Genomic DNA, 23,256 nt, shown 5'->3' with positions numbered 1-23,256 from the left:
CCATCTTGACTTTTTAAAAATCCCTGTGGACATCTCAGAGCCTAGCTCATGGTCCTGTAAAGCAGAGGTCTGGAGAATTCTGGGAGTTGAAGTCCACAAGTCTTAAAGTTGCCAAGTTTGGAGACCTCTGCACAAGATAAATGTGGAAGGAGTTTCCACTGTTTGTTCAGCTGCTTTTGCTGATAGAAGGAGCCAAAATGGAGTGATTGGGTGATATCTACACAGTCTTTCATGTTAGGGCAGAATTTTGGCTACCTGTGACACGTGGCTCTTGATATGCAAATTTGGAGAAAGACAGGTTTTGAGTTTTGTAAAACAATTTAGCAATCTAGCAGTGAGGCAGATGACTTTGATGACAAAAGAAGGTGGCTTTGGGAAGTGTATTTTCCTCCCAATAATATAACTCAGAGGTAACAAGATGCTAATTCAAATGCAGTGCAAAAGAACTGATTTTAGGGGATTTGTTCCTAAACAAACTCAGATGTTCTCCCCCCCACCCCATTTCTTATATGGCTGCAGGTACAGAGAATGCTTATGTCTCTTCGAAACGTATCCAGTAAATCAGAACTGCAGAAAACATATCAACATCTTCAGAAGGAACTGAAGAAGCTGGACCATTTGGCATTTAAGCGACAACAGGTAAGAAATATTAATAAGATCACCCATCTCGGTTTCTTTTTCAAGTGGGTCTTCTTTGAAATGATGTGCAAAAGGCAGCAGTTGGAAAAGAAATGAGTGAAAGGTCGTGATTTAAGGCTCAGTTTGGAAACAGCTCCTGTACTGGCTTTTATCACAACAACTGTTTTTCAATGAATCTTTGTGTGCTGCCGAATTGTATCCAATAGTATCTTGGCTGAGATTTTAAGTTAAGGCTATGCAATATAAACGGATTAATCTTATTTTGATATAAGTAGCCAGCTAATTTCTACACCGTTCTGATTGGTAACCTTTTTAGTAATAAGAAACCAAACAAGTATTTTAAATGTTCAGTAATTTTGACTACATTTACTTTAAAATATTTCCATTTAGTGGCTACACCCCATGGACTTTTTATTTTAGAGAAAATCCTTAATTGCAAAAAGAGTTTCCTAATTCAATGTTCAGTATTATTTCTGGTTTAAATTTTTTAAATAAGTTATCACTAAAGTGTTTGCTTTGTATTCACTCTCCATTCAGTTACAGAGCTTTTTCTGGGGGTTGTTTTAATTCTATGGAATGAGTCATTTTAATGAACCCATTTTTTTCAGTGTTTTTCAAACTGGATTTCCAATCTCACATGGAGGTCTTAAGGTCTAAGTGAGAGCCAGTTTGTCTGGTAATTAAGGTCCCATGCTAGAAATCAGGATACTGTGAGGTCTACTCCTGCCTTAGGCCCAAAGCCAGGGGTATGATCTTGGATAGGTCAATGTCTCTTAGCTCTAGGAAGCAAGCAATGGCAAACTATTTCTGAAATATTGACCAGAAAATTGCAAGGATTTGTCCAGGCACTCAGCAGGAGTCAACAGTGACTTGAAGGTGTGTGTGCCCGTGGTGTGTGTGTGTGCATGGATATTTTGAAAACTTCACCTTGCATATCGTGATAGGCAGTTGGTTGACAAGGCTGATGAGAAGAGTAATGGAAAAAGGATGAGGGAACTAATTCAGTTTTGCAATAAATGAATTACACTCTAGTGTTGCCAAATCTGAATTCATATTCTTAGTAATCAATGCAGATCTAGAATATGGAATAAATAAGAGCTATACTATTGTATAAGAGGCATATGCCTCTTATAAAAAGAATATGTTAAGAATAATGCTACAAATATTACAAAGGGTACAAGTTCAATGTTTTGGACCAATTTTATTTTTTTAAAAAATATTTATTAGCTAGAATTATAAGGTTACCAACTCAAACAATGTAATCATAAAGAATGATGAAAGCTATTGTTTAATATCTCTGGAAGATAGCAATTTGGGAAGACTATTTTAGAAGAATAGTTATAAATATATCTTCATAATATGATACTGCTATAGAAATTCATTTTGCTGTTCTCATCTAATCCATTTCACAGTTTATATAAAGTACATGTTTTGAAAGCTGCATGGTTTTTCATCACATTTTATGAAAATGTTAGTGATTATGTGAAAACCCAGAAGATGATTAATGACAGTACAAAGAAAAAAAAAGGGCGGGGGGAGAGATTTTACAAGTACATAATAAATTAATGGCATATGGTTGCTGGGATAGACTTTAAATTGTGCTTACTACTAGAACAAAGGAGCATTTTGTGAAACTGCTGTTTCCTCACAATCTATAATTAGAGTTTGGAAATATGACTTGATATCATTGCCGTAAGAGATAATAAGGCAAGGACTGGTAAAACCAGTGTTTTAAAAATAAGCTTTGCAAAGATATTATTTGAATCTTCAAGAGTTAAACAAGATTCTGTGTTACTCCCACAAAGAATTATAACAAGAATTATATTTCCTCACTAATTTGATTGGAAAGAGGCATTTCTAAGATGTTTCATTCTCTGCTGTAAATATGGTTGAACAATCCATGTTCAAATATCCCATTCTCATATCCGTGCCCTCAATTAATTATATAAACCCATGGGATTTAGGTAGCACAATATGTAACAGGTAGTGGCTGTCAATTAGAACATGTTCATTATTTTACTGATCAGAGTGTCAGAACAGGTTACAGGTTTATTTTAAGCTGTGTTTAATTTGAGTGGATACACCTGATGTATCATATATTTTTCTTTTCATTAATTTAAAAATGGCCATTAGGTGGCAATGTTTTCACAATTATCTCTCCTTTCTACTGCAAAGCTAAATTATAGCGGTGAAGTCCAATATTAAGGGCATATTTTATTGTTAAAAATGTGATTCCTCAATTATCAACACAGAACGAAAAAGGAAAAAAAAAGTTTATATCTACTTGTAATGGCAAGGGGTACTGATTCATACTTCAAAAAAGCATCCGCATGGAGCATCGCTAATAGGAACCTTTATTTAATCCAATAATGAATCAATATTAAAGCAGATTACTAAACGGGTGAATATATATTGAGTGACCTGGCATCTTTAATTCAATGGCGTATGTTTTGGATGAAGAATGGATAGTTTCTGAAAAAAAAAGACAATATTGCATTTTTTTTAAAAAAAGATAGGTATTTGGTGTGTCTGCCAGGCCAAAATTTGTGTATTCATTTTGCAGAAATGGATTGTTAGCCATACTAAATACATTATGATATTTTGATCAACAGCTAGTTACTAAATATAATCATTCTTGAGGACAGAGGACTTTTTACCCGCAAATTAACTTCTGATAATATTGTTTTGCTTGACAAACACCCCAAGACTTCATACATTTCCAATGTCTGATACTGTACAAGACAGAAATTTGTTTGTGTAATTGTACCCCTACAGCTCAAATGAGTTTCCTGAACTACTTCTCCTTTCAACATTACAAGATTCACTAATGGTCAAAAAATTGTTTGGTAGCTCTTCCCCAGGGCTATCCCAAAGTGATGTGACTATAGAGTCTCTGGGATGATGAAATTTATTTATTTATTTTTTAAATTGTTATGCTGCCCACCTCACTCTTCAAAGTGATTCTTGGCTTTTGCAATCTTTCTGTTGGGCTCAGACGATACTAGAAATCAGGTTAGAGGCATTCATAATTGGGGTGAATTTAATGCATATTGTTGCTTATCTTGCTCGACTAAAAGGATTTGTTGATAAAGAACTGCTGAATTCAGTATAAGATCCTGAAATTAGGCTTAGTATTTCTGGGGTACTCAGATGCCGAGCTGTGGCGAAATACTCTTGTAGCTAATAACAAACTTGCACACATTTCTTTGAACTCTAGTGTGATAACCTACATTTATTTCAGCATGAAGCAGAAAACACCATATATAGAACAAGAATGCTAATTTAGTTGAAGACATTGCATTGAAATACTCTTCAGCTGCTGGCATCTTAAATGGTAGATCACTATAAATACTAAAACAATCGAGCAAATTGCAAGAAAATATTTCACTGAGCTCCAGGTGCATGCTCTCTCTCCATTTATATGTATGTACATACATGCACACCTTCACCCTCACACATGCACATTTCACTGTGCTTTCTTCAAGAATTGAATGTGGCTTGAAAAAGCCTTCATTTTTACTCATTAAAACTGCGGATACCAAATGTTTGGTGTCTGCCAAACAGTTTTAGTAACTAGGAGCAGCCATTATCCAATCTGTCAAGCATTTGGAATTTTCACTGAGAACCAATCAAGCTAGCAAACCTTGGATTAATCTAAGAAGCTCATTTGTGCAATCATTTAAAGTTGGTTAAACATTTTGCACATGTTGAAAGCTATTTCAAGGCATTTAAAATTTCTATTGTACAATTTATGCATCAGTCTGGCTTCGAAAGGGAAATATGTGACTTTGAACATATGTGGTTGAGTTGGATTAGGGATATTTGCAAGGGATTGGTCAAAATAATAGTGCACACACACACACACACACACACACACACACACAGAGTTTGGGTTAGGGAATAGGCAACATTAAGAGGGGTGAACTGGGCTGGGGAATTCTGGGAGTTGAAGTCCATCCGAGGGTGAGAAACACTGACATAACAGATAACTTATAATCAGAGTTGGAAGGGACCTTATAGGTCATCTCGTCCAATCCCCCACCCAAGCAGGAGACCCTACATCATTTCTGACAGATGGGAGTCCAATCTCTTTTTGAAAGTCTCAAGTGATGGCGCTCCCACAACTTCCGAGGGCAAGCTGTTCCATTGGTTGATTGTTCTCACTGTCAGAAAGTTTCTCCTTATTTCCAGGTTGAATCTCTCCTTGTTCAATTTCCATCCATTATTCCTTCTCTGGCCTTCGGGTGCTTTGGAAAATAGCTTGACCCTTTCCTCTCTGTGCCAACCCCTCATATACTGGAACACTGCTATCCTGTTTCCCCTGATCCTTTTCTTCACTAGACTAACCATGCCCTGTTCCTGTAACCGTTCTTCATATGTTTTATCACCCTGGTTGCTCTTCTCTGTACTTTTTCTAGAGTCTCAACGTTTTTTTTATAATGTGGTGCATAATATGTACAATAGTCTCAATATCTGTGTCTTGAGGTGTTCCTGAAACAGGATATTGTTCAATCTCTTTTCCATCACCTTTGAAGGTAAGGTAACTTATATTGGCACAGTGAATCCATCTTCTGTGTGAGGTAGAGAGGGTGTGATTGGTGAGATGGCATGAAAAATTTTGGTGAAAGCACAGAGAGGATTTGTCATTTTCTAGATTTGTGCCGAATATTTTGCTTCACTTCAGGTATGTCTTTATGTAATCCGATCATAAAAAGAGCACCGGAGGAGTGCCCACCAACAACTCTTCCTTCCTTCCTGGTTCTCAGGAATTTACCCAAACTTTTTCAAAACTGAGCATGGTTAAAAAGGGGGGTCTTAGCATTTTTGTTTTGTTTTGAATATTACCAGGATATTGTTTTGCAGCTTTGTACATTTAATTATTACATTACAGGAGTATTGTGCCCAGATTGAGAAGTCGCTGATTTGATATTTCTGTGAAGGGGAAGAGTAGAAAAAGATGCCTAGTTAATTTTCCAATTATGCTGATGGCTATTACAACACTTGGAATAATTTATTTCTGGCATTTCATCATGACAATATGATGCAAAGGCATTAAGGCATCACAGCAAGACAAATTGGGAGCAGGGGAAGATGACCATGTCCTCTGAATGTAAAAGGATAAGCATTGCCTCGTGTCCAGGGTAGAACTTCTGTTTGGCAAAGACAGACCAATGATGCATGAATTAAATAGTAAGGGAACAGAATGCAGCTCTGCTTTGCAGTGGCAGTAAAGCCTGCCAGATTCCCATTATATCTATATTTAATGTGCAGAGGGGACACCGCTATCAACTAAAGGAGGTGTCAATCTATAGCTTGCCAAGGGGTCAAAACTTGGCCATGCAGCCTTGCATGGGAGACACAGAAGCCCACATAATCATGTGCCTGGCCGGCCAGCTGGCCTCATGAGAACTGCTCCGTCTGTATTAATAACTGTTAACACCTCTCCCTCCATCTTGGAATTTTCTACCTTTTGAAATTTTATACTGTTAGCTTTATAAATGTAAAACTTTTAAATCTTAAATTAATTCTGAATTTAATGTTAATTTTATTGATTATATTGTACCCAGAGGCCCTCATTAAGTGAGATGGAGCAGTGGTGGGATTCAATTTTTTTTACTACTGGTTCTGTGGGCATGGCTTGGTGGGGGTTGCTTGGTGGGTGTGGCAGGGGAAGGATACTGCAAAATCCCATTCCCTACCAACCCCACTAACCTGCTTTCCAGCTCCATTCTTCTGTGCAGGGCAACAAAAGAAGACCCAGCCAATCAGCTGGGACTCGGGAGGCAGAGAATAGATGGGGGCGGGGCCAGTCAGAGGTGGTATTTGCCAGTTCTCTGAACTACTCAAAATTTCCGCTACTTGTTCTCCAGAATTGGTCAGAATCTGCTGAATACCACTTCTGAGATGGACAAATAAGAAATACAAAATATTAAGAAATACATAGCTGATTTTCTGTATAAATAACTCAAGGTGGGAACAGACCTAATGTTCCTCATATTTTCTCCACAACCCCGTGAGATGGTTGGACTGAGAGTGAGTGACTGGCAAAGGTCACCCAGCTGGTTTTCATGGTTAAGGTGGAACTAGAACTCCCAGTTTCGTGGCTTCTAGCCTCGTGCTTTAACCATTATACCAAACTGGCTCCCCCTTGTTTTTCAGGGGGGTTGGAGTCTCAAGCCACAGACAGATTGATGAAGATACTATGATTTGTTTGGTTTTATTCCAATTTGATGTATGACCACAACTAGGGTGACTGGTAAACTATTGATTATGACTTTGATATTTGATTGAACCAGGAAAGTGTAGCCTATTCAAACATATCTTATGTGTGAATTGAATCTACCTGGTAATCGGTGGTAAGCAATATCATTCTTAATACTTGTTATTTCAGTGTTACCATTTAGTCTGTGGTTATGATTCAAGTTCTTCAGGTTGGCAGGACATCTTGGATGTGGCCATGGTACTTTGAGGTTCTCATTCATCCAGGTCATGACTGTCCCAAAGATGCTTGTATTTTAAAGGCAATTGGGCTTTCTGATTTTTAAGATGTTTCACTTCTCATCCAAGAAACTTCTTCAGTTCATTTCTTCAGATCTCTTCTTCAGATGAGAAGTAAATTATCTTAAAGAAAAATCAGAAAGACCAGTTGCCTTTAAAATACAAGCACCTTTGGGACAACCATGGTACACATTGAAAAGATAAATTTGCTTCTGCAAAATGGTAACATTTTGGCCTGAAAGCTGACGTTAGAACATGTAAGCATTACTCTCCTTCATTTGACTGTTGAGAAAAGCTTTGATTTTGACTTCATAACCTCAGGCTTACAATATGAAATAAAAGAGCTTATAATTTGTGTACAAAGGAAGATCTTTAATTGATAATGAATTATTTAAATAATGCTATTTTATGTCTATGGTGATACAGGTGAAACTTGAAAAATTAGAATATCGTGCAAAAGTTCATTTATTTCAGTAATGCAACTTAAAAGGTGAAACTAATATACGAGATAGACTCATTACATGCAAAGCAAGATAGTTCAAGCCGTGATTTGTCATAATTGTGATGATTATGCCTTACAGCTTATAAAAACCCCAAATCCACAATCTCAGAAAATTAGAATATTACATGCAATCAATAAAACAAGGATTGTACATTGAACAATATCGGACCTCTGAAAAGTATAAGCATACATATATACTCAGTACTTGGTTTGGGCCCCTTTTGCAGCAATTACTCCCTCAACGCGGGGTGGCGTGGAAGCTATCAGCCTGTGGCACTGCTAAGGTGTTATGGAAGACCAGGATGCTTCAATAGCGGCCTTCAGCTCTTCTGCATTGTTCGGTCTCATGTCTCTCATCCTTCTCTTGGCAATGCCCCATAGATTCTCAGGTCAGGTCAGTTTGCTGGCCAATCAAACACAGTAATCCCACGGTCATTGAACCAGCTTTTGGTGCTTTTGGCAATGTGGGCAGGTACCAAGTTCTGCTGGAAAATGAAGTCAGCATCCCCATAAAGCTCATCTGTGGAAGGAAGCGTGAAGTGCTCCAAAATCTCCTGGTAGATGGCTATGTTGATCCTGGACTTAATGAAGCATAGTGGACCAACACCAGCAGATGACATGGCTCCCCAAATCAACACAGACTGTGGAAACTTCACACTGGACTTCAAGCATCTTGCAGTGTGTGCCTCTCCATTCTTCCTCCAAATGAGATGCAAAAGTTGCTCTCATCAGAAAAGAGGACTTTGGACCACGTTGTTTGTTGTTCAGGAGCAGCTTGACAAGAGGAATACAACATTTGAAGCCCATGTCCAGGATCCGTCTGTGTGTGGTGGCTCTTGATCCACTGACTCCAGCCTCAGTCCACTCCTTGTGAAAGTCCCCAACACTTTTGAATGGCCTTTTCCTGACAATCCTCTCCAGGCTGCGGTCAGCCCTGCTGCTTGTGCACCTTTTTCTTCCACATTTTTCCCTTCCACATAACTTTCTATTAATGTGCTTTGATACAGCACTTTGGGAACATCCAACTTCTTTTGCAATTACCTTTTGAGGCTTTCCCCACTTATGGAGAGTGTCCATGATGGTTTTCTGCACAACTGTAAGGTCAACAGTCTTTCCCATGATTGTGATTCCTACTGAACCTGACTGGAAGACCATTTAAAGGCCCAGGAACCCTTTGCAGGTGTTATGGCTTAATTAGCTGATTAGAGTGAGACACTTTGAGCCTAGAATATTGAACCTTTTTCACAATATTCTAATTTTCTGAGATTGTGGATTTGGGGTTTTCATGAGCTGTAAGCCATAATCATCTCAATTATGACACATCACAGCTTGAACTATCTTGCTTTGCATGTAATGAGTCTATTTCATAAATTAGGTTCACCTTTTAAGTTGCATTACTGAACTAAATGAACTTTTGCACGATATTCTAATTTTTCGAGTTTCACCTGTATGGTCACTGTGCAGATGAAAAAGCTTTTGTCAGGCAAAATTTGTCACTTCTGTGGGAATTTTAGATTAAAACATACTTAAGTATATAGTGATCAACAACACACTGAAAATGAAAAATAAAATGAAAGCAAACAAATGCTAAAAAGTCCAAAAACAAAAACTGCTGGAGGTACATAGTGCATTTCTATTTTAAATAAATAAATGATTTGACTTAGACACTGATTGATTTTAAATTAATTCTGGATAGCTCACAGCAGAGAGCTATAAAATGTTAAACATCCAAGTAAGTAATTTTATTTTGGACTTTTGAACTTACTTGACAACAGCCATCTAGCTGAAGGAAATTCTGTTGGATGTACCTGTCTTTTTGTTTGGTTTGCTGGCTTTAGGTTTGTTTTGTTGGATTTCCAAGGCATGTGAAGTTGATGCTCATTTACTTTAAGGGAAGTGGTTTAGAACAGGTTTTACCCCTAACATGTATCTTTAAGAATTTATAACTGTGCACAGAAGAAAGAGGCGGCGGCTTACAGACATGTGGTCCTTGTTAATGACCCTTCAAACTTTTGACAGCACTGAACAAGCAGCAGTTATGACTAATCCTCGTATGGTATCTCCGTGATCATGTGATTGTGGCTTGAGACCTTCCCTGCCAGCTCATCAAACGAGGGCAATGGGGAAGCCAGCAGGAAGTCACAAGTTGCAGTCATGTGAGGTCCTCACTTTACAATGGCAACTGGGACTTCCAGAGCTGGCTTTTTTGACTTACAATCATGGTGCTTAACAATGTAGTTTCCAGACCCAATTAGGGTAGTTAAGACTGTCTATACTGTCCAACAGAAGGGACTCATTGGAGTGTGTGTATGTGTCAAAAAAGATGGGATGGTAGATACTGACTGGAACTCTTTTCATATGGAATGAAAAAGTGGAGTTAGTCGGACACTTATATTTGAGCTGTCCCTTCTAAAATGATTTCCATTGCATTGTTTCGATGAAAGTACCAGGTAGATCACACAAACATTACATGTACTTCCTCTTATCTATTAGAACTCGGATATTAAAAAATAGCTAAATGTTGCAGCAATAATAATTTATATTAAAATAGTTGTATTGGGTTCATTGAGTATTTTATTTAATGTTTAAAGTAACCAGCACATTTTAATAATGCATTTTGTTTTTATAATTTTATATTTATATTCCTAAAAAGACATTTTTAGATAAATTAGTGATGGAATAAATCTGTTAAGAATGACTGTACTGATATAATTAAAAAAAATTCCAATGTGGATTAAGATATGCTTAATCAAAGGATTCTTCAAGAGTGTTTGCTCCTAAGATTTCAGACAATGTTATTACCCACACTTCAAAATCCCATTTCTGCCTCAAGAAGTGTACTTCAGTTTTCCAATAGTTTGCTGTGGTATATCTGACAGCTAACAACAACAAAAACTGAATACATTTCTTACATTGCAAATTTTGTCCTGGGGAGGGGAGGGATAAAGGTGGCTGTATAACAAATTATTTTTTGAATTCCTTAAATTCTCAACTGCAATAGATAAACAATGGATACTGTCACAATAAATAGTGAGATGTATACATTTGAATACAATCAGCACCACATGGACAATCTTAATTAATAAAATGCAATGGGCCGAAGCAATGATTGTTAATAAACTTCCTGAGGAACCCTAAGTGCTCTCTGAGCTTGGTTGTTATCTCTCATTTCAACCCCGAGCTACAAATATTCTCCTCTATCAGTAAACTTCCTGTTGGCCTCCTAGGTTTACTGGGTATCTAATTGTTTTTCTGCAACAACTTGGTGTTATCTATAGGATTGAAAGCTAACTAAATGTGGAAATAGAATCAGGGCCACAAATGCTTTTGTTTTCATCCTCCTTCTATTGCTCTTCTTGACCCTTTCTCCAACCCTGGTTTGGTAAAGAGAATTGCACAAAGAAGGCATGTCAGTTGAGGCCAGAGACCCCATCCCTCCCCCAAAATGTGGGTGTTAATGAGAGAAATTTATAGGAACCAATCCATACCACTCAGCTCAATTCATTCTCCTTCCAGGCAACTGGAGTCTAGTGTGACTCTAGATTTTCAAAGGGGCCTCCCTCCCAACACATGCCAAATAATTACAAATCTCACAATGTGAAAAATACTTCTAATAAAATGTGTGTATTTCAATGTCAGCATTCCCCCCAGCCAGCATTCGGGTTGAAGTCCATACTTAAAGTAGCTGAGATGGAAAAATATGGGAATAGATGGACACATGAAAGTCCATCTAGGCCACTTCATCGTGAAGCATTTTTTTATGTGGCTAGAATTCCATGTCTTAAAGGATTTTTAGAATGTAGAAAAGAAGGATTTTTAGAGTATAGGAAAGTAAATGAAGAAATTATGCAAGAGCCATTCTCAATGGCTTTTAAAAATATTCAAGCAACATTCTTGGCATAACAGCACCCTTACAAATGATACCACAAGTTCTTACCGCTGCTCTTATAAATGGCCTCTTATTTCAAGTTCCTGTTCAATAAACCCATTAAATTTAATTGGGAAACCCAAATTCCTGATGAAATGCTAAGTGTTGCTACTCATTGTGCTTGAAAACTCAAAAGAAAAAACAACAACATCAAGACTCATGGCATTCCAAAGCATCTCCTTACAACAAATGGGAAGCCCTATTTTCCCCAGACTTTTTCCTTTGTAGCAGAACATGGGAACACAGTGTTTCCAGTCAATCATGGAGGCTGTGCACCTATATCCTACATATTAACAAATTTGCTTTTAGTGGACCGCTGGAAGCCCAGGGGCCCCAGAAATTTGTCTGGTGTTCTCAGAATCATGTTTCTTTCTGGCTTCAATAACCAGGAATTTTTGCTGCTTGGTTCTGAATGCTTTTCTCTCTTCCCTTTTTAATGGTTAATGAAGCTTCAATGTCCCCCGTGTCTGTTTCTTCCTCCTTCTCAGCTGTTCCTCTTGATGGAGACACGGTAACTGCTGTGGCCATCAACCCACCTGGCATCCCACCACTGACCATACCATTGGGCATTTTGTCTGAGGAGCAAGTATCCATCCTCTTGAGTACAGACTTGGCTATGAATTCCGTTTTTCTGCACCAGAAATTGCACATGTTTACAGGTCCCAGAAGAGCACCATAAATAAGCCTTTGCTATGACCTCTGCTCTGTTTTCCACTATTTTTTTCATGTTTTATCACGTATTTCTCTTGCTTCAGCCCTATGGGCTACTTCAAAGACTGAATTGGTTTGGTTATATCATTGTGATGGATTGTTTCACTTAAAACCTGCTGCACTTTGTCCTTGAATTTCTCAGTACTCTCTAGGTAAAGATGCTGTTGTAGGACTTCAACTTACTGAACTAAAACTGGTATATGTTGTGGCCAACTTCCAGCCATTGTAACAATCTCACTCTTGCTATCAAAAAGCCACACCAAAAGGAGGAGGATCCAATCCAGTGTAGCCTGGTTCAAGATCTAAGAAACATCAGTGCTATTTCTTGTCCAGCCCAGCTCTTGTTCTGAGCTTCTTGCTTTACGTAACAACACTGGGAAGAAAATTGGGACATGGAACTTGAAAGCCTGCTAAGCACAATATTTTTCATATGCTTCATTTATAGTTTTGCCTTATATGGTCACATTTCATATTTTTGCACATGCAAAGGCATTTTTTCCCCCTCTACACAGTCTTTTTAAAGGCCAATTGGTCATTTCTCCATCCTAGAATAGCTTGGCATGTATGCTGATTTATTATCTTGGTATCTTTGTACATGACCTGCCTTCTTAAAAATAGTGCTTTATTTGTCTTTACAGTTTTGAACAATTCCACTTCTTATGAAACCCCCAGGATCAATTAAAAAACTTTTAAAACATTCATCTACCCTAGACACGAAAACATTCAATGAAATATCAAGCTATTCTTTATATTTGTTGTTGTTTTTTCCTTCTAAGAAACACACTAAATCACCTCAAACCTTCGGTAGCAATTTCCATTAAATGCAACGAAGAAGAATAGATCAGCCGGAAGCTCCCTTGGGCAAAATCCAGTCAACACCATGGAACCCGGCACCCAGCTGCTTAGTGGATAAATAGGGGACTTTGTGAAATGTGGCCTGCAGTCTTGATGAAATTGATTCCAGCCTTAAAAATAGAATAAAATATTCCTTTGTTTGGAATGATTGGGGTCATAAAAGGCTCAGAAGCTAGCTGTAACTATGTTACTTATTATTTCTTAATGTTGTTTGCTATTAGCAAATAGTGAAGAAAAATTGATTAGAAGAAGCCAGGGATTGGTGCTATCATGGCTAGCAATTTATTTCAAAGAACATTGCTGCGGTGATGGTACTGTATGCCTGGAGAAAATGTATACTATTTGTCTGAGGAGACGTCATTGTCAGATCTGTGTATCTGCCATTCTTCAATGGAAGAAGAAAGTGGGGGGGGGGAGGAGTTGGTACAAGTAATCCTTTTTGATGTAACCTGAATATCTTAAGTCTTGTATTAAATCTGTATAACTTGCACATGATATACAACTGGGGGACTGGAGTCCAGATGCCTGGAAAATTGTCACCTCTTGGAGAGAAAGCAAGAGGAGAAGGGCCATAAAAATTCTAGCTCTGAAAGAAACTTCCTGGGAAACTTTTCTCAACTACATTCCCAGAAAAGGGGGAGGGGGAATTAACATGTTGCTTCTTTGTATTGATGAAATCCACATCAGAATAAGGGGAGGGGTTCTAACTCCATTTATCGATGCTGTATGCTTGGAGGCATATTGGACCCTGCTTTGACTAGTACCCGGATAACTTCTTTTTCACAATAAAGAATTGCTTTTGAAATACTCAGCTTTCAGAAGTTCATTCTTATCGTTTGAAGGGGAGAGAGTCTGGGCCTCACACTCATAAGCCAGCTACTGATTTTAAACAGTTAACCAAATGTTTTTACTGTGTTTTCTTTTGAGATTATCAGGGTTCCTGTTTTTTTGTAGCCTCAATGTCAGCATTCCTGCAAACCTCCATTCCAATCAATAACTCCAAGACAGACATATCTCAAAGGCATCTTTATTTGGATTGTAAACTGGCATATCTGTGGAATCCCGAATATGAAAGGTTTCAGGCTTCCTTCAATATTCAAACTACAAATCCATCCCTCCCTTGAGCGTCATCACATCACATGGCCCAATCACAATCCATCCTAAAGTCAGATTATTATTTCATTCTGCACCATACTCAATGAGCTTGAACTAACAAAAGAATTTTATTTTGTCTACTTAGAGTTACTCAATTGAAACCCCCCTTCTCTCACTTTCTCAGGCTTGTAGCAGTGTGGGAACATCGACTCTCAAAATGACTTCCAAAGCTGACACTCTAGAGCTCAGAGATCAGAGCATCATGCTTAGAACTATCTCCAAATGTGCTGTTAAATGTTTGTTGGAGTCTCTTTTATGTACAATTTTCTGAATTGTAGCAGTTGCTTGTTATGTATCTTGGTATAACTCAACAAGTCATTTAAGAAAAGCACCATCTTTTCAACATTTCCAGAACTGTAAAGGGCAAAAGCCATAACCTTGAGGAATAAGAGGATGATCGGCAACCAAAACAATGGTTAGGTAAAATAAATCTGAATTTGGGGCAGAATGTAATTTCAGAAAGCATCTCATGAAGATAATGTCAGGAGAGAGAGAAAGTGCATTCAGACTGGCAAAATTCTATTACCAAAATTTATAATGAAAGTATTATCTTGCAAGTTTTTGGTTTCTAGGTTTGGCCTACCTTGGAGGGCTGACAAGCATAACCATGGAGGACCTGATATCTCTTCCTTCTCAGAAACAAATGGGGGAGATGCCCCTTCCTATTCAGGAAACCCCCAAATTGGAGGATTTTCCCCTTTTTTATTAGGAGTTACTGCTGTTGGAGGAGATGTCTTGGAGAACTACATTCCGGTTAGATATTTCTTACTCATCAAGAGCATCGTATCACTTCTGCTTCCTATTTCTTCTTGGAAACTTCATGTCATGCCCCTGTTGGAATCTGATTCTGAGGGGGAGGTCAAGCAGCTGACAGGGAGTGGGAGTGTGGCCCCGGTGGCTGTGGAAGAAACTGGGGAAGGGCACAATCTGGCTGGGCATTCAGAGGAAAACCCAGGGCCACCCCCACTTCATCCTAGGGCATGCAGGGAGGAATGGAGAAGGGAACAATGTGAGTTACATGGCTTATGGGGGAGGAAAGGGCCCTGATCCCCTTCATTAGCTGCAGCTGGGAAAACTGTTTAAAAAGGCAAATTATGCACAGCAAAGTTGCTGGAAGCAAAGCGTGCATTATCTTTGTTTGCCCTGTCTCATTAATTGCTGCAGTGTGGTTTGTGTTGGTTTTTATTTGTAATTTAGATGTACTTTGGGTTCGGACTAAATTTCTTTCTCCCAAGACTGTTCTTGGGAGAGTTTTTTCTCCCGCCGATGATAACTGGACATTGGGGATCACGTTGGAGGTATTAAAGGGACTTTACCTACTTTTGTGACTTTCTTGCTTTTGTGCCATGCCCTGGGTCATCACACTTTCTTAGCTGAATTTAGGATTGGATGTATTGTCAAGGGACAATATATTGTCGTCTCCTCCATCCAACTTCCTTTTATACACCCCTAGTTTCTTTTCATAATTTTTGGGTTAATACAGAGGTGGGATTCAGCTGGTTCACACCGGTTTCGGCAAACCAGTTAACTTTTTTCCCAGTTTGGAGAACCAGCTAATCTCATCTCTGACTGATCCTGCCCATCCCACCCTCCCCTCCCAGGAGACCACCCCCATGTGGTCTGTTTGGCTTCCAGGGTGGTGCAGGAGGTCTTCCAGGCCCCAAACCCCTGCTCTAGGGTGAAGTGGTAATGGGGATTTTGCATACCCATTACTGTGGGGTGAGTTAGGAATGGGGATTTTGCATTATGATTGCTCATAAGTAAGTAGGAACCAGTAAAAGAGGGATGATAAAAATCCCTATCTGTAGATCAGCGTTTTTCAGTCTTGGCAAGTTTAAGATTGGCAAACTTCATGCTGAAGGAGAAATTCTGGGAATTGAAGTCCTAACATCAACCTATGGGAAGATACTGGAAAAGATAATAAAAAAACCAGATCTGTGAACATCTAGAAACAAATAAAGTTATAACTAGAAGCCAGCATGGGTTTGTTTAAAAGAGATCATGTCAAACCAATCTTATTTCATTCTTTGACAAAGTGACTAAATTAGTAGACCAGCAAAATGATGTGGACATAATATACTTAGACTTCAGTAAAGCATTCAACTAAGTAGTCCACAATCTACTTGGTAAGCTAGAAAAATGTGGGATAGATAGCATCACCACCAGATGGATTTGTAATGATCTGACCAACTGTACTCAATGACTAATCCTTAATGGCACTACATCTACATGGAGAGAAATAAACAGTGAGGTATCACAAGGTTTTGCCTTAGGCCCAGTACTCTTCAATATCTTCATAAATGATTTAGATGAGGGAATAGAAGGGGAACTCATCACATTTGCAGATGACACTAAGCTGGCAGAAATAGCAAAAGATCTTGACAGACTTGAATAATGGGCCCTGTCCAACAAAATGAAATTTAATATGGAGAAAAGCAAGGTTAGGCAAAACCTCATTCAAAAACAGTAACTGCGAGAGAGACCTTGGAGTCTTAGTGGATGATCACTTAAACATGATCCAGCAGTGTGAGGCAGCAGCAAAAAAAGCTAATACAATCCTTGGTTGTATAAACAGAGGCATAGACTCAAACTCACATGAAGTATTAGTACCCTTTGTAAATCCTTAGTAAGACCACAACTGGAATACTGCATCCAGTTTTGGTCATCACGTTATGAAAAAGATGTTGAGACTTTGGAAAAGAAGAGCAATTAAGATGATTAAAGGCCTAGAGCCAAAAAAAATCTGAAGAACGGTTGCAGGATTTGGGTATAGCTATTCTAGAGAAAAGAAGGACTAGGGCTGACATGACAACAGTATTCCAATATTTGTGAGGCTGCCACAAAGAGGAAGGGGTCCACTTATTTTCCAAAGCACCAGAGGGAAAGACAAGAAAACAATGGATGGAAACTAATTAAGGAGAGGAACAACCTGGAATTAAGGAGAAACTTCCTAATAGTGAGAACAATTAATCAATGGAATAGCTTGCCTTTCGAAGTTGAAGGCTGAAGAGAGAGAATACTTTATTTGGAAAGTGAGAGGGTTTAAATGGCAGAAGATTGCAAGTGGATTTGGATTGGAGGATTTCTGTTGTTGCTGAGATTGGAGTTTTCAATCTGACAGACAAAACCAGGGGGACTGAGGTCTGATCAAAGTACAGAGCTCTGAGCAAAAACTGCTTGTTTGTCAATGTATCTGTTGCTTTACATAATGAAGGCTTTTGATTGATACAGGCAGAGGGATGTGCAGAAATCAATCTATCTGATGAATTGCTCTGAAAGAAAAGGTTCTAAGATTTCTAATTTCTTGTATATGATCTGGCTTCCTTGTTGTTACGCTGCAGTAGAAAGATATAAGAATACTAATTATTAATGCTATGAATACCTTTATTTTAGAATTAAAATAATATTCAGCATGCCAGAGGGTATTTTTCATAGATGTTGATAGTTGCATTTTTTAAAATACGGTCTTGCTGTTTCCAGTATATACTGTATAGATGGAAGCTATTTTTATTATTAAATTATCATTTCATGCTTAATATTGCTAAAGTTTAGCTATTAAATAACTAGTCACATAAATAAATCTTGCTTTTTTATTTCATTTTGTAATTGATTGATATTTGTGTGTGTATGTATGTGTGTGTGTATTCTAGATGCATATTTAGTGGTTGCTGTATCAGCTACCAACTTCCTTTCTTCCTCCCACAATGAAATTTACATTTTTCATAGATGTTCCTGACATATGTACCCAATCAGATTAAAGGACAGTAAAAAGCAGATTGTTTTCAGTTCCTTTCTCACATTTTTCACTTTCCCCAAACTCATTGGAATGACTTGCCTCCAAAAGAGATTGAACAGAATAGTATAGGGTCTCCTGCTTGGGATGGGCTAGAAAACTCCAGATTTTCAATCTGTTATTCTATATTCTGTATATATGTTTTCTATAATGGCTCTACATTCTCCCAACATTTCATCACACCAGCTTTATTTGTGGTCATTTGTGTTTTAGGTGTGCATGCGTAGACTTACCACTCAAATAATTCTTTGTAGGTCCCATGCTGGAATATATTCATGGATGTTGAAATCCCTCTCTGGGCACTACACGTTTAGCTTTTAACTTCCATGTACTTCTCTATCAGAACTATCAGAGGAAGTCCAAGGATTTTCTATCAAACTTTGCCCTCAAAACCCTAGAAGATCTAATCCTGGGTTGCCCTGTATTTGTTTGGCTTTCTCTACCAAATGTAGCTCCAGAATATTCTCAGTGATATCCTTGCTAGTTTGAATACTGCACAAAGCATATCATCTGTTCCATCCCCTTTTAGCATAGACACTGCAACATTTAAGATACATCTGTCCTTAGTTCCCTAAAGAGAACTTTCAGGATCAGCTTAGGCAGATGTTTCCCTAATTTATCAAACAACAAGAAGGTAAAGTAGGGAGAATTTGCAATATTGTTATTATAGCTGTGTCAATAAAAGATTTAGTCTTTAGGAATTGATTTCCTCTGAACTGATCTTTCTTGTGGGATGAGATGGGATAAGCTACTTACCTTGAGCAGGTATGTGCCTTCTAGCACTATGATTCTATAATGCAGAGGATAACCAAAAAGAGATCTTGTGAACTTCTGCAAAATTAAAGCAAAGTTAAGAAAAATCAAGTGTGTCCTATACCATACATATAAATATGAACTTTGGAGAATTACATGACATAGTTAAATAATTTTTATTTTATACAAAGGTCAATATGCAGATGTATGTAGCAGATCCCTTTTTATAACTACTATATTTCAAATTTGGTACTGTTTTCCCCATCTTTTCCCTGTGTTAATGGGCTCTTTACTTTGTGTCTGTCAGGCTTAATGCTTGATGGACATGAGTTGTGGACATAATTAGCGTTCCTCTTCAGAGGATCTTTAACTCCCAATGTATCAGAATAACAGAGTTGGAAGGGACCTTGGAGGTCTTCAACCTCTTGTTCCATTCCAGATAAGTGGTTTTCCAGTCTCTTTTATAAAAGCCTCTAGTGATGGAGCACCCACAACTTTTGAAAGCAAGACATTCCATTGGTTAATTATTCTGTTGGGAATTTTCCCCTTAGTTCTCTTCTTGATTTGTTCCCATAGAAGATGTGGTTTTGTTCTGACCCAAACCCTTTTCCAATAAAACAAATACACAGAAACCTTTTAATGATTCTTATGAATCCCTAGTTAAAAGGCTGCTGCAAACTAATTAACTTTGATAAGCACAAGCCTCACCAAAACTATGCGAGGCTGTCAAGAATAACAGATAAGAAATATTTTACACCACAAGAGTCTTCAAATAACAACTTAAGATACTGCAATGTCCACGAGGCTGGAGTTTCAAAATGTTTTTGCTTCCTACAAAGAACGTCTGATTCACAGCTGGCTTTTATCTTCTTGAAGGAGGGGCCATTACCTTGCACCTTTACTCCCGAGTCGCCCATGCTGCTGCAGCTGCTCTTTCCTACAAGCAGCCCTGCGTGCACGCACACTTGGCACAGGCTCCTCAGGAACCTCCTCATTGCTACTGCCAGCCCCCACAATCTCTGAAGGCAGCACTCCACTCCCTAATGGTCCTGGCCCCTCATCTGAGTCCTCCCTCTCCTCCACCGTCTGCATCTGCTGCCAGCTAACCAGGGAGAATGGGGTTTGAATTAGAAGAAGGAAGACAAAAGCAGCAGCAAGTCTTGGGGTTGGACAAGGATGATTGTAGCAGGCACTGAAATTTGGTAGCAGCACTTGGGAGTTCTCAAATGGGACTTCTGTAAGCTACAGGTAACTGGTAGTCCATCGTTTGTTTACTTCTGGTTTAACGCCTGATCAAATGCTGTTTCCACATTCTTGTTTTCTCAAAAAGCATCCAGAGGAGCAGCTACTACAAAGGACTATGCATGTGTTAGCCTTACAAAGTAGTTCAGACAAGGAGCACGTTCCATAAGTCCTGCCATGACTTTATTGCAAGGTTACATTAACAGAATCTTACCAGTTTTCCCATTGTCTTTACAGCTCAAGAAACTAGAGAAGATCCTGTGTGAGATATTTGCTACACCGATTTCTTCTGTGGGCTAAGTTGCCCCTAATCTGACCATTGTCCTGGCTCTTTCTTCTGTTTCCCAAGGTCATTCCCACCCACCATTACAGCATGAGACTTATTGACACACTGCTGTTGGCCTGCAATGGACATCTCAATCTTGGCTTTAAAATGTCATCTACAAAATAGCTGTGATTCACTTGTATCTTTTCATCACCAATTTAATATAATGATGACTCATTTGTACCCTTTATATGGGAAAGCAAAGGATGGCCAGGTGTCTTAAAAAATAACCTTAACCTTTAGAGGCATTTGAAACAAAGCATATAAGTTCCAGTTAGATTATTTCTTAGTCATTGTTCAATTAATTCTCCCCAAATGTGCGCACTACTATTTATTTGTGACTGCCAATGTAGAAAATAGTTTGCGTAATGTGATTGTGGGACCGACATGCAGTTTTCATACTTGATTGATTGTGAAGATTGCAGTGCCAATACCACACAGAGCTTTTAAAATATTACTTTTCAAAGTTAGATGTGTTAGGGTAGTCTTTCCAAAAGATCTGGCAGAAAAAAAACCCTATAACTATCAATAAAAAACACTGTATCTAATGAGAAGACAAGATTCCTCTCTACTGTAAATGTGGAGGAAGGAAATCTCTCACATTTCTTACATTTTTATAAACTCCTAATCTGCTTTTGCTTTCATTCACATAATTCTTTACCTATGTCCCATCCAATTTCTAACATACATATTAATCTGCTGCATTACTGGAATTCTCCAGCCTGGGTTAGATGCATATTATCTTTTATCTTGTGGAAATCAAAACTATCTTTTTTTAAAAAAATGTTTAAATGCATATTTTTATTCTTACATTTAGCTTAACTGTCCTACTTCCTTGCTAAAGTTTTAAAGTGATGACAGCAGAATTTCTCTTTTAGTACAATAGTTTGTTTATTTTATTTGTTTATTTGTATCCTGCCTTTATTATTTTTACAAATAACTCAAGGCAGCGAACATATCCAAAACATCTTCCTTTTCCTATTTCTCCACAATATCAACCCCATGAGATAGGTTGGGCTAAGAGAAACTGACTAATCCAAAGTCACCTAGCTGTCTTTTATGGCTACAATACATGGAGTAATATAAAAATAAAAATGCTACCAATGTGCATATAACAGACAAACAATGGAGAATGAATCTGAAAGATAGCTGAATGAAACCATATTCTGAGGCACTGGATCTTTAGCTTTGTGCACTGCTTGTGAGCCTTTCAGAAGTATCTGGTTAGGGTGACAGAACAATCAACCAATGGAACAGTTTGCCCTTGGAAGTTGTGGGAGCGCCATCAAGTGATGACGCTTCAAGAAGAGATTGGACTGCCATTTGTCAGAAATGGTGTAGGGTCTCCCGCTTGGATGGGGGGTTGGACTAGATGACCTACAAGGTCCCTTCCAACTCTGATTATCTGTTATTAAATGAAATACCTTCAGAATAGGATGTTTTCTCCCCCTTAGCACAGTGATAGGGAAATAAGGAAGTAAATTTGCCTTGTATGTTTTACAGCCTACTATTTGACAAACATTTGCATAGTAATTTCATTAGTGCAGGTCAGGTCATAGATTAACTATTTTACTTTATCTTTATTACTATTGTAGGCAGAAAATCTATCTACTATTAGCAATAGCAATGGTACTTAGGCTTATATACTGCTTCATCAATTCAAATTTTTTTACTACCAGTTCTGTGGGCATGGGTTGGTCGGCATGGCAGGGGAAGGATACTGTAAAATCTCCAGTCAGAGATGGTATTTGCTGGTTCTCTGAACTACTCAAAACTCCTGTTACTGGTTTTCCAGAACTAGTCAGAAACTGCTGAATACCACCGCTGTGCTTCATAGTACTTTACACCCCTCTCTACGCAGTTTACAAAATTAGCATATTGCCCCCAACAATCTGGGTCCTCATTTTATTGATCTCAGAAGGATGGAAGGCTGAGTCAGCTAGCTGCTGTTGAGTTCAGTGAGATTGAAACAACTTTAACTAAATGTAGCTTCTATATTTTCAACTGATTAATGTTTGGCCCAGTTTTAATTTGCCTGGCATTTGCAGGCTATTTCAGTTCTTATATTCAGTTCTTATATTTTATTGTGAATATCAATGATATGTGACAGTACGAACATTTGATTTGTATGCTGCACACAGAGATGGAGTACTAGGAAATGGCAACTTTATATAGATAGGTAACTAACTAATATGCTTCTATTTTTTTGGTTGATCCAGAAGAAATGCTAAGACCAGATCATGAGATAGATTGGCCTGGATCCCAGTGTGCAGAACCTTAAAACCACTCCTGTCCTTGTTGTTCTGGTCAATAAGAACATTTATTACTATTATTTTAAATCTCATAATGACCTGGTTTAATTAAATGCATTTTGATTAATACACAACTCAAAGAGGTGGGTATTTTGTTCCAATGTTCCACTCATATTGGCTCTGTGTCTCCAAAACAGCACTGATTAAGCTAACTTCTATAATGGTTTGTTGCTTTTAAAGCATTGCTAAAAATTGCATGGTTTGTGTGGCTCTATCTTAGTAGGCACAGCATTTCTGGAGATAGTGGTGATGGCGACAATGTTAATTGCACTTGGAAAAGGAAAGACAGAACATGGCACTAGACATAGAACTCAGAAATACTGGCCTGCTGAATTAAGAAATTATCATAATTTTATTTCATTCATTTTATTTATGGTCCTAAACCAATAAATAATTATCTTCTAAATTGTCTGTTTAAATGTTTACTCAGAAGGAGCAAAATTGGAACGTGTTACAATATGTTTTTTCTGTATATATAACTGAAAAAAATCATATACTAAAGATATACAGTAGCTAACGGATCTATGAGAAAATGTCCTGGAA

General features: G+C 38.1%; 1 protein-coding gene across 1 annotated transcript in view; it reads left to right on the top strand.

The window, feature by feature from the left end:
- The window catches only part of CTNNA3 (catenin alpha 3), a 767,102-nt gene that overhangs the window by 66,916 nt on the left and 676,930 nt on the right, over nt 1-23,256 (top strand). The window contains exon 5 of the mRNA XM_026672790.2: nt 520-639. Within this exon, the coding sequence (XP_026528575.2) occupies nt 520-639 (120 nt within the window). The remainder of the gene's footprint in view (nt 1-519; nt 640-23,256) is intronic.

The sequence above is a fragment of the Notechis scutatus genome, chromosome 4, assembly GCF_049901735.1.
Source record: "Notechis scutatus isolate UNSWTSFEM ecotype Mainland chromosome 4, rNotScu1.2, whole genome shotgun sequence".
Lineage (NCBI taxonomy): Eukaryota > Metazoa > Chordata > Lepidosauria > Squamata > Elapidae > Notechis > Notechis scutatus.
Note: the sequence above shows the minus strand (reverse complement) of the source record. Positions and strands in the feature narration are given on the sequence as shown.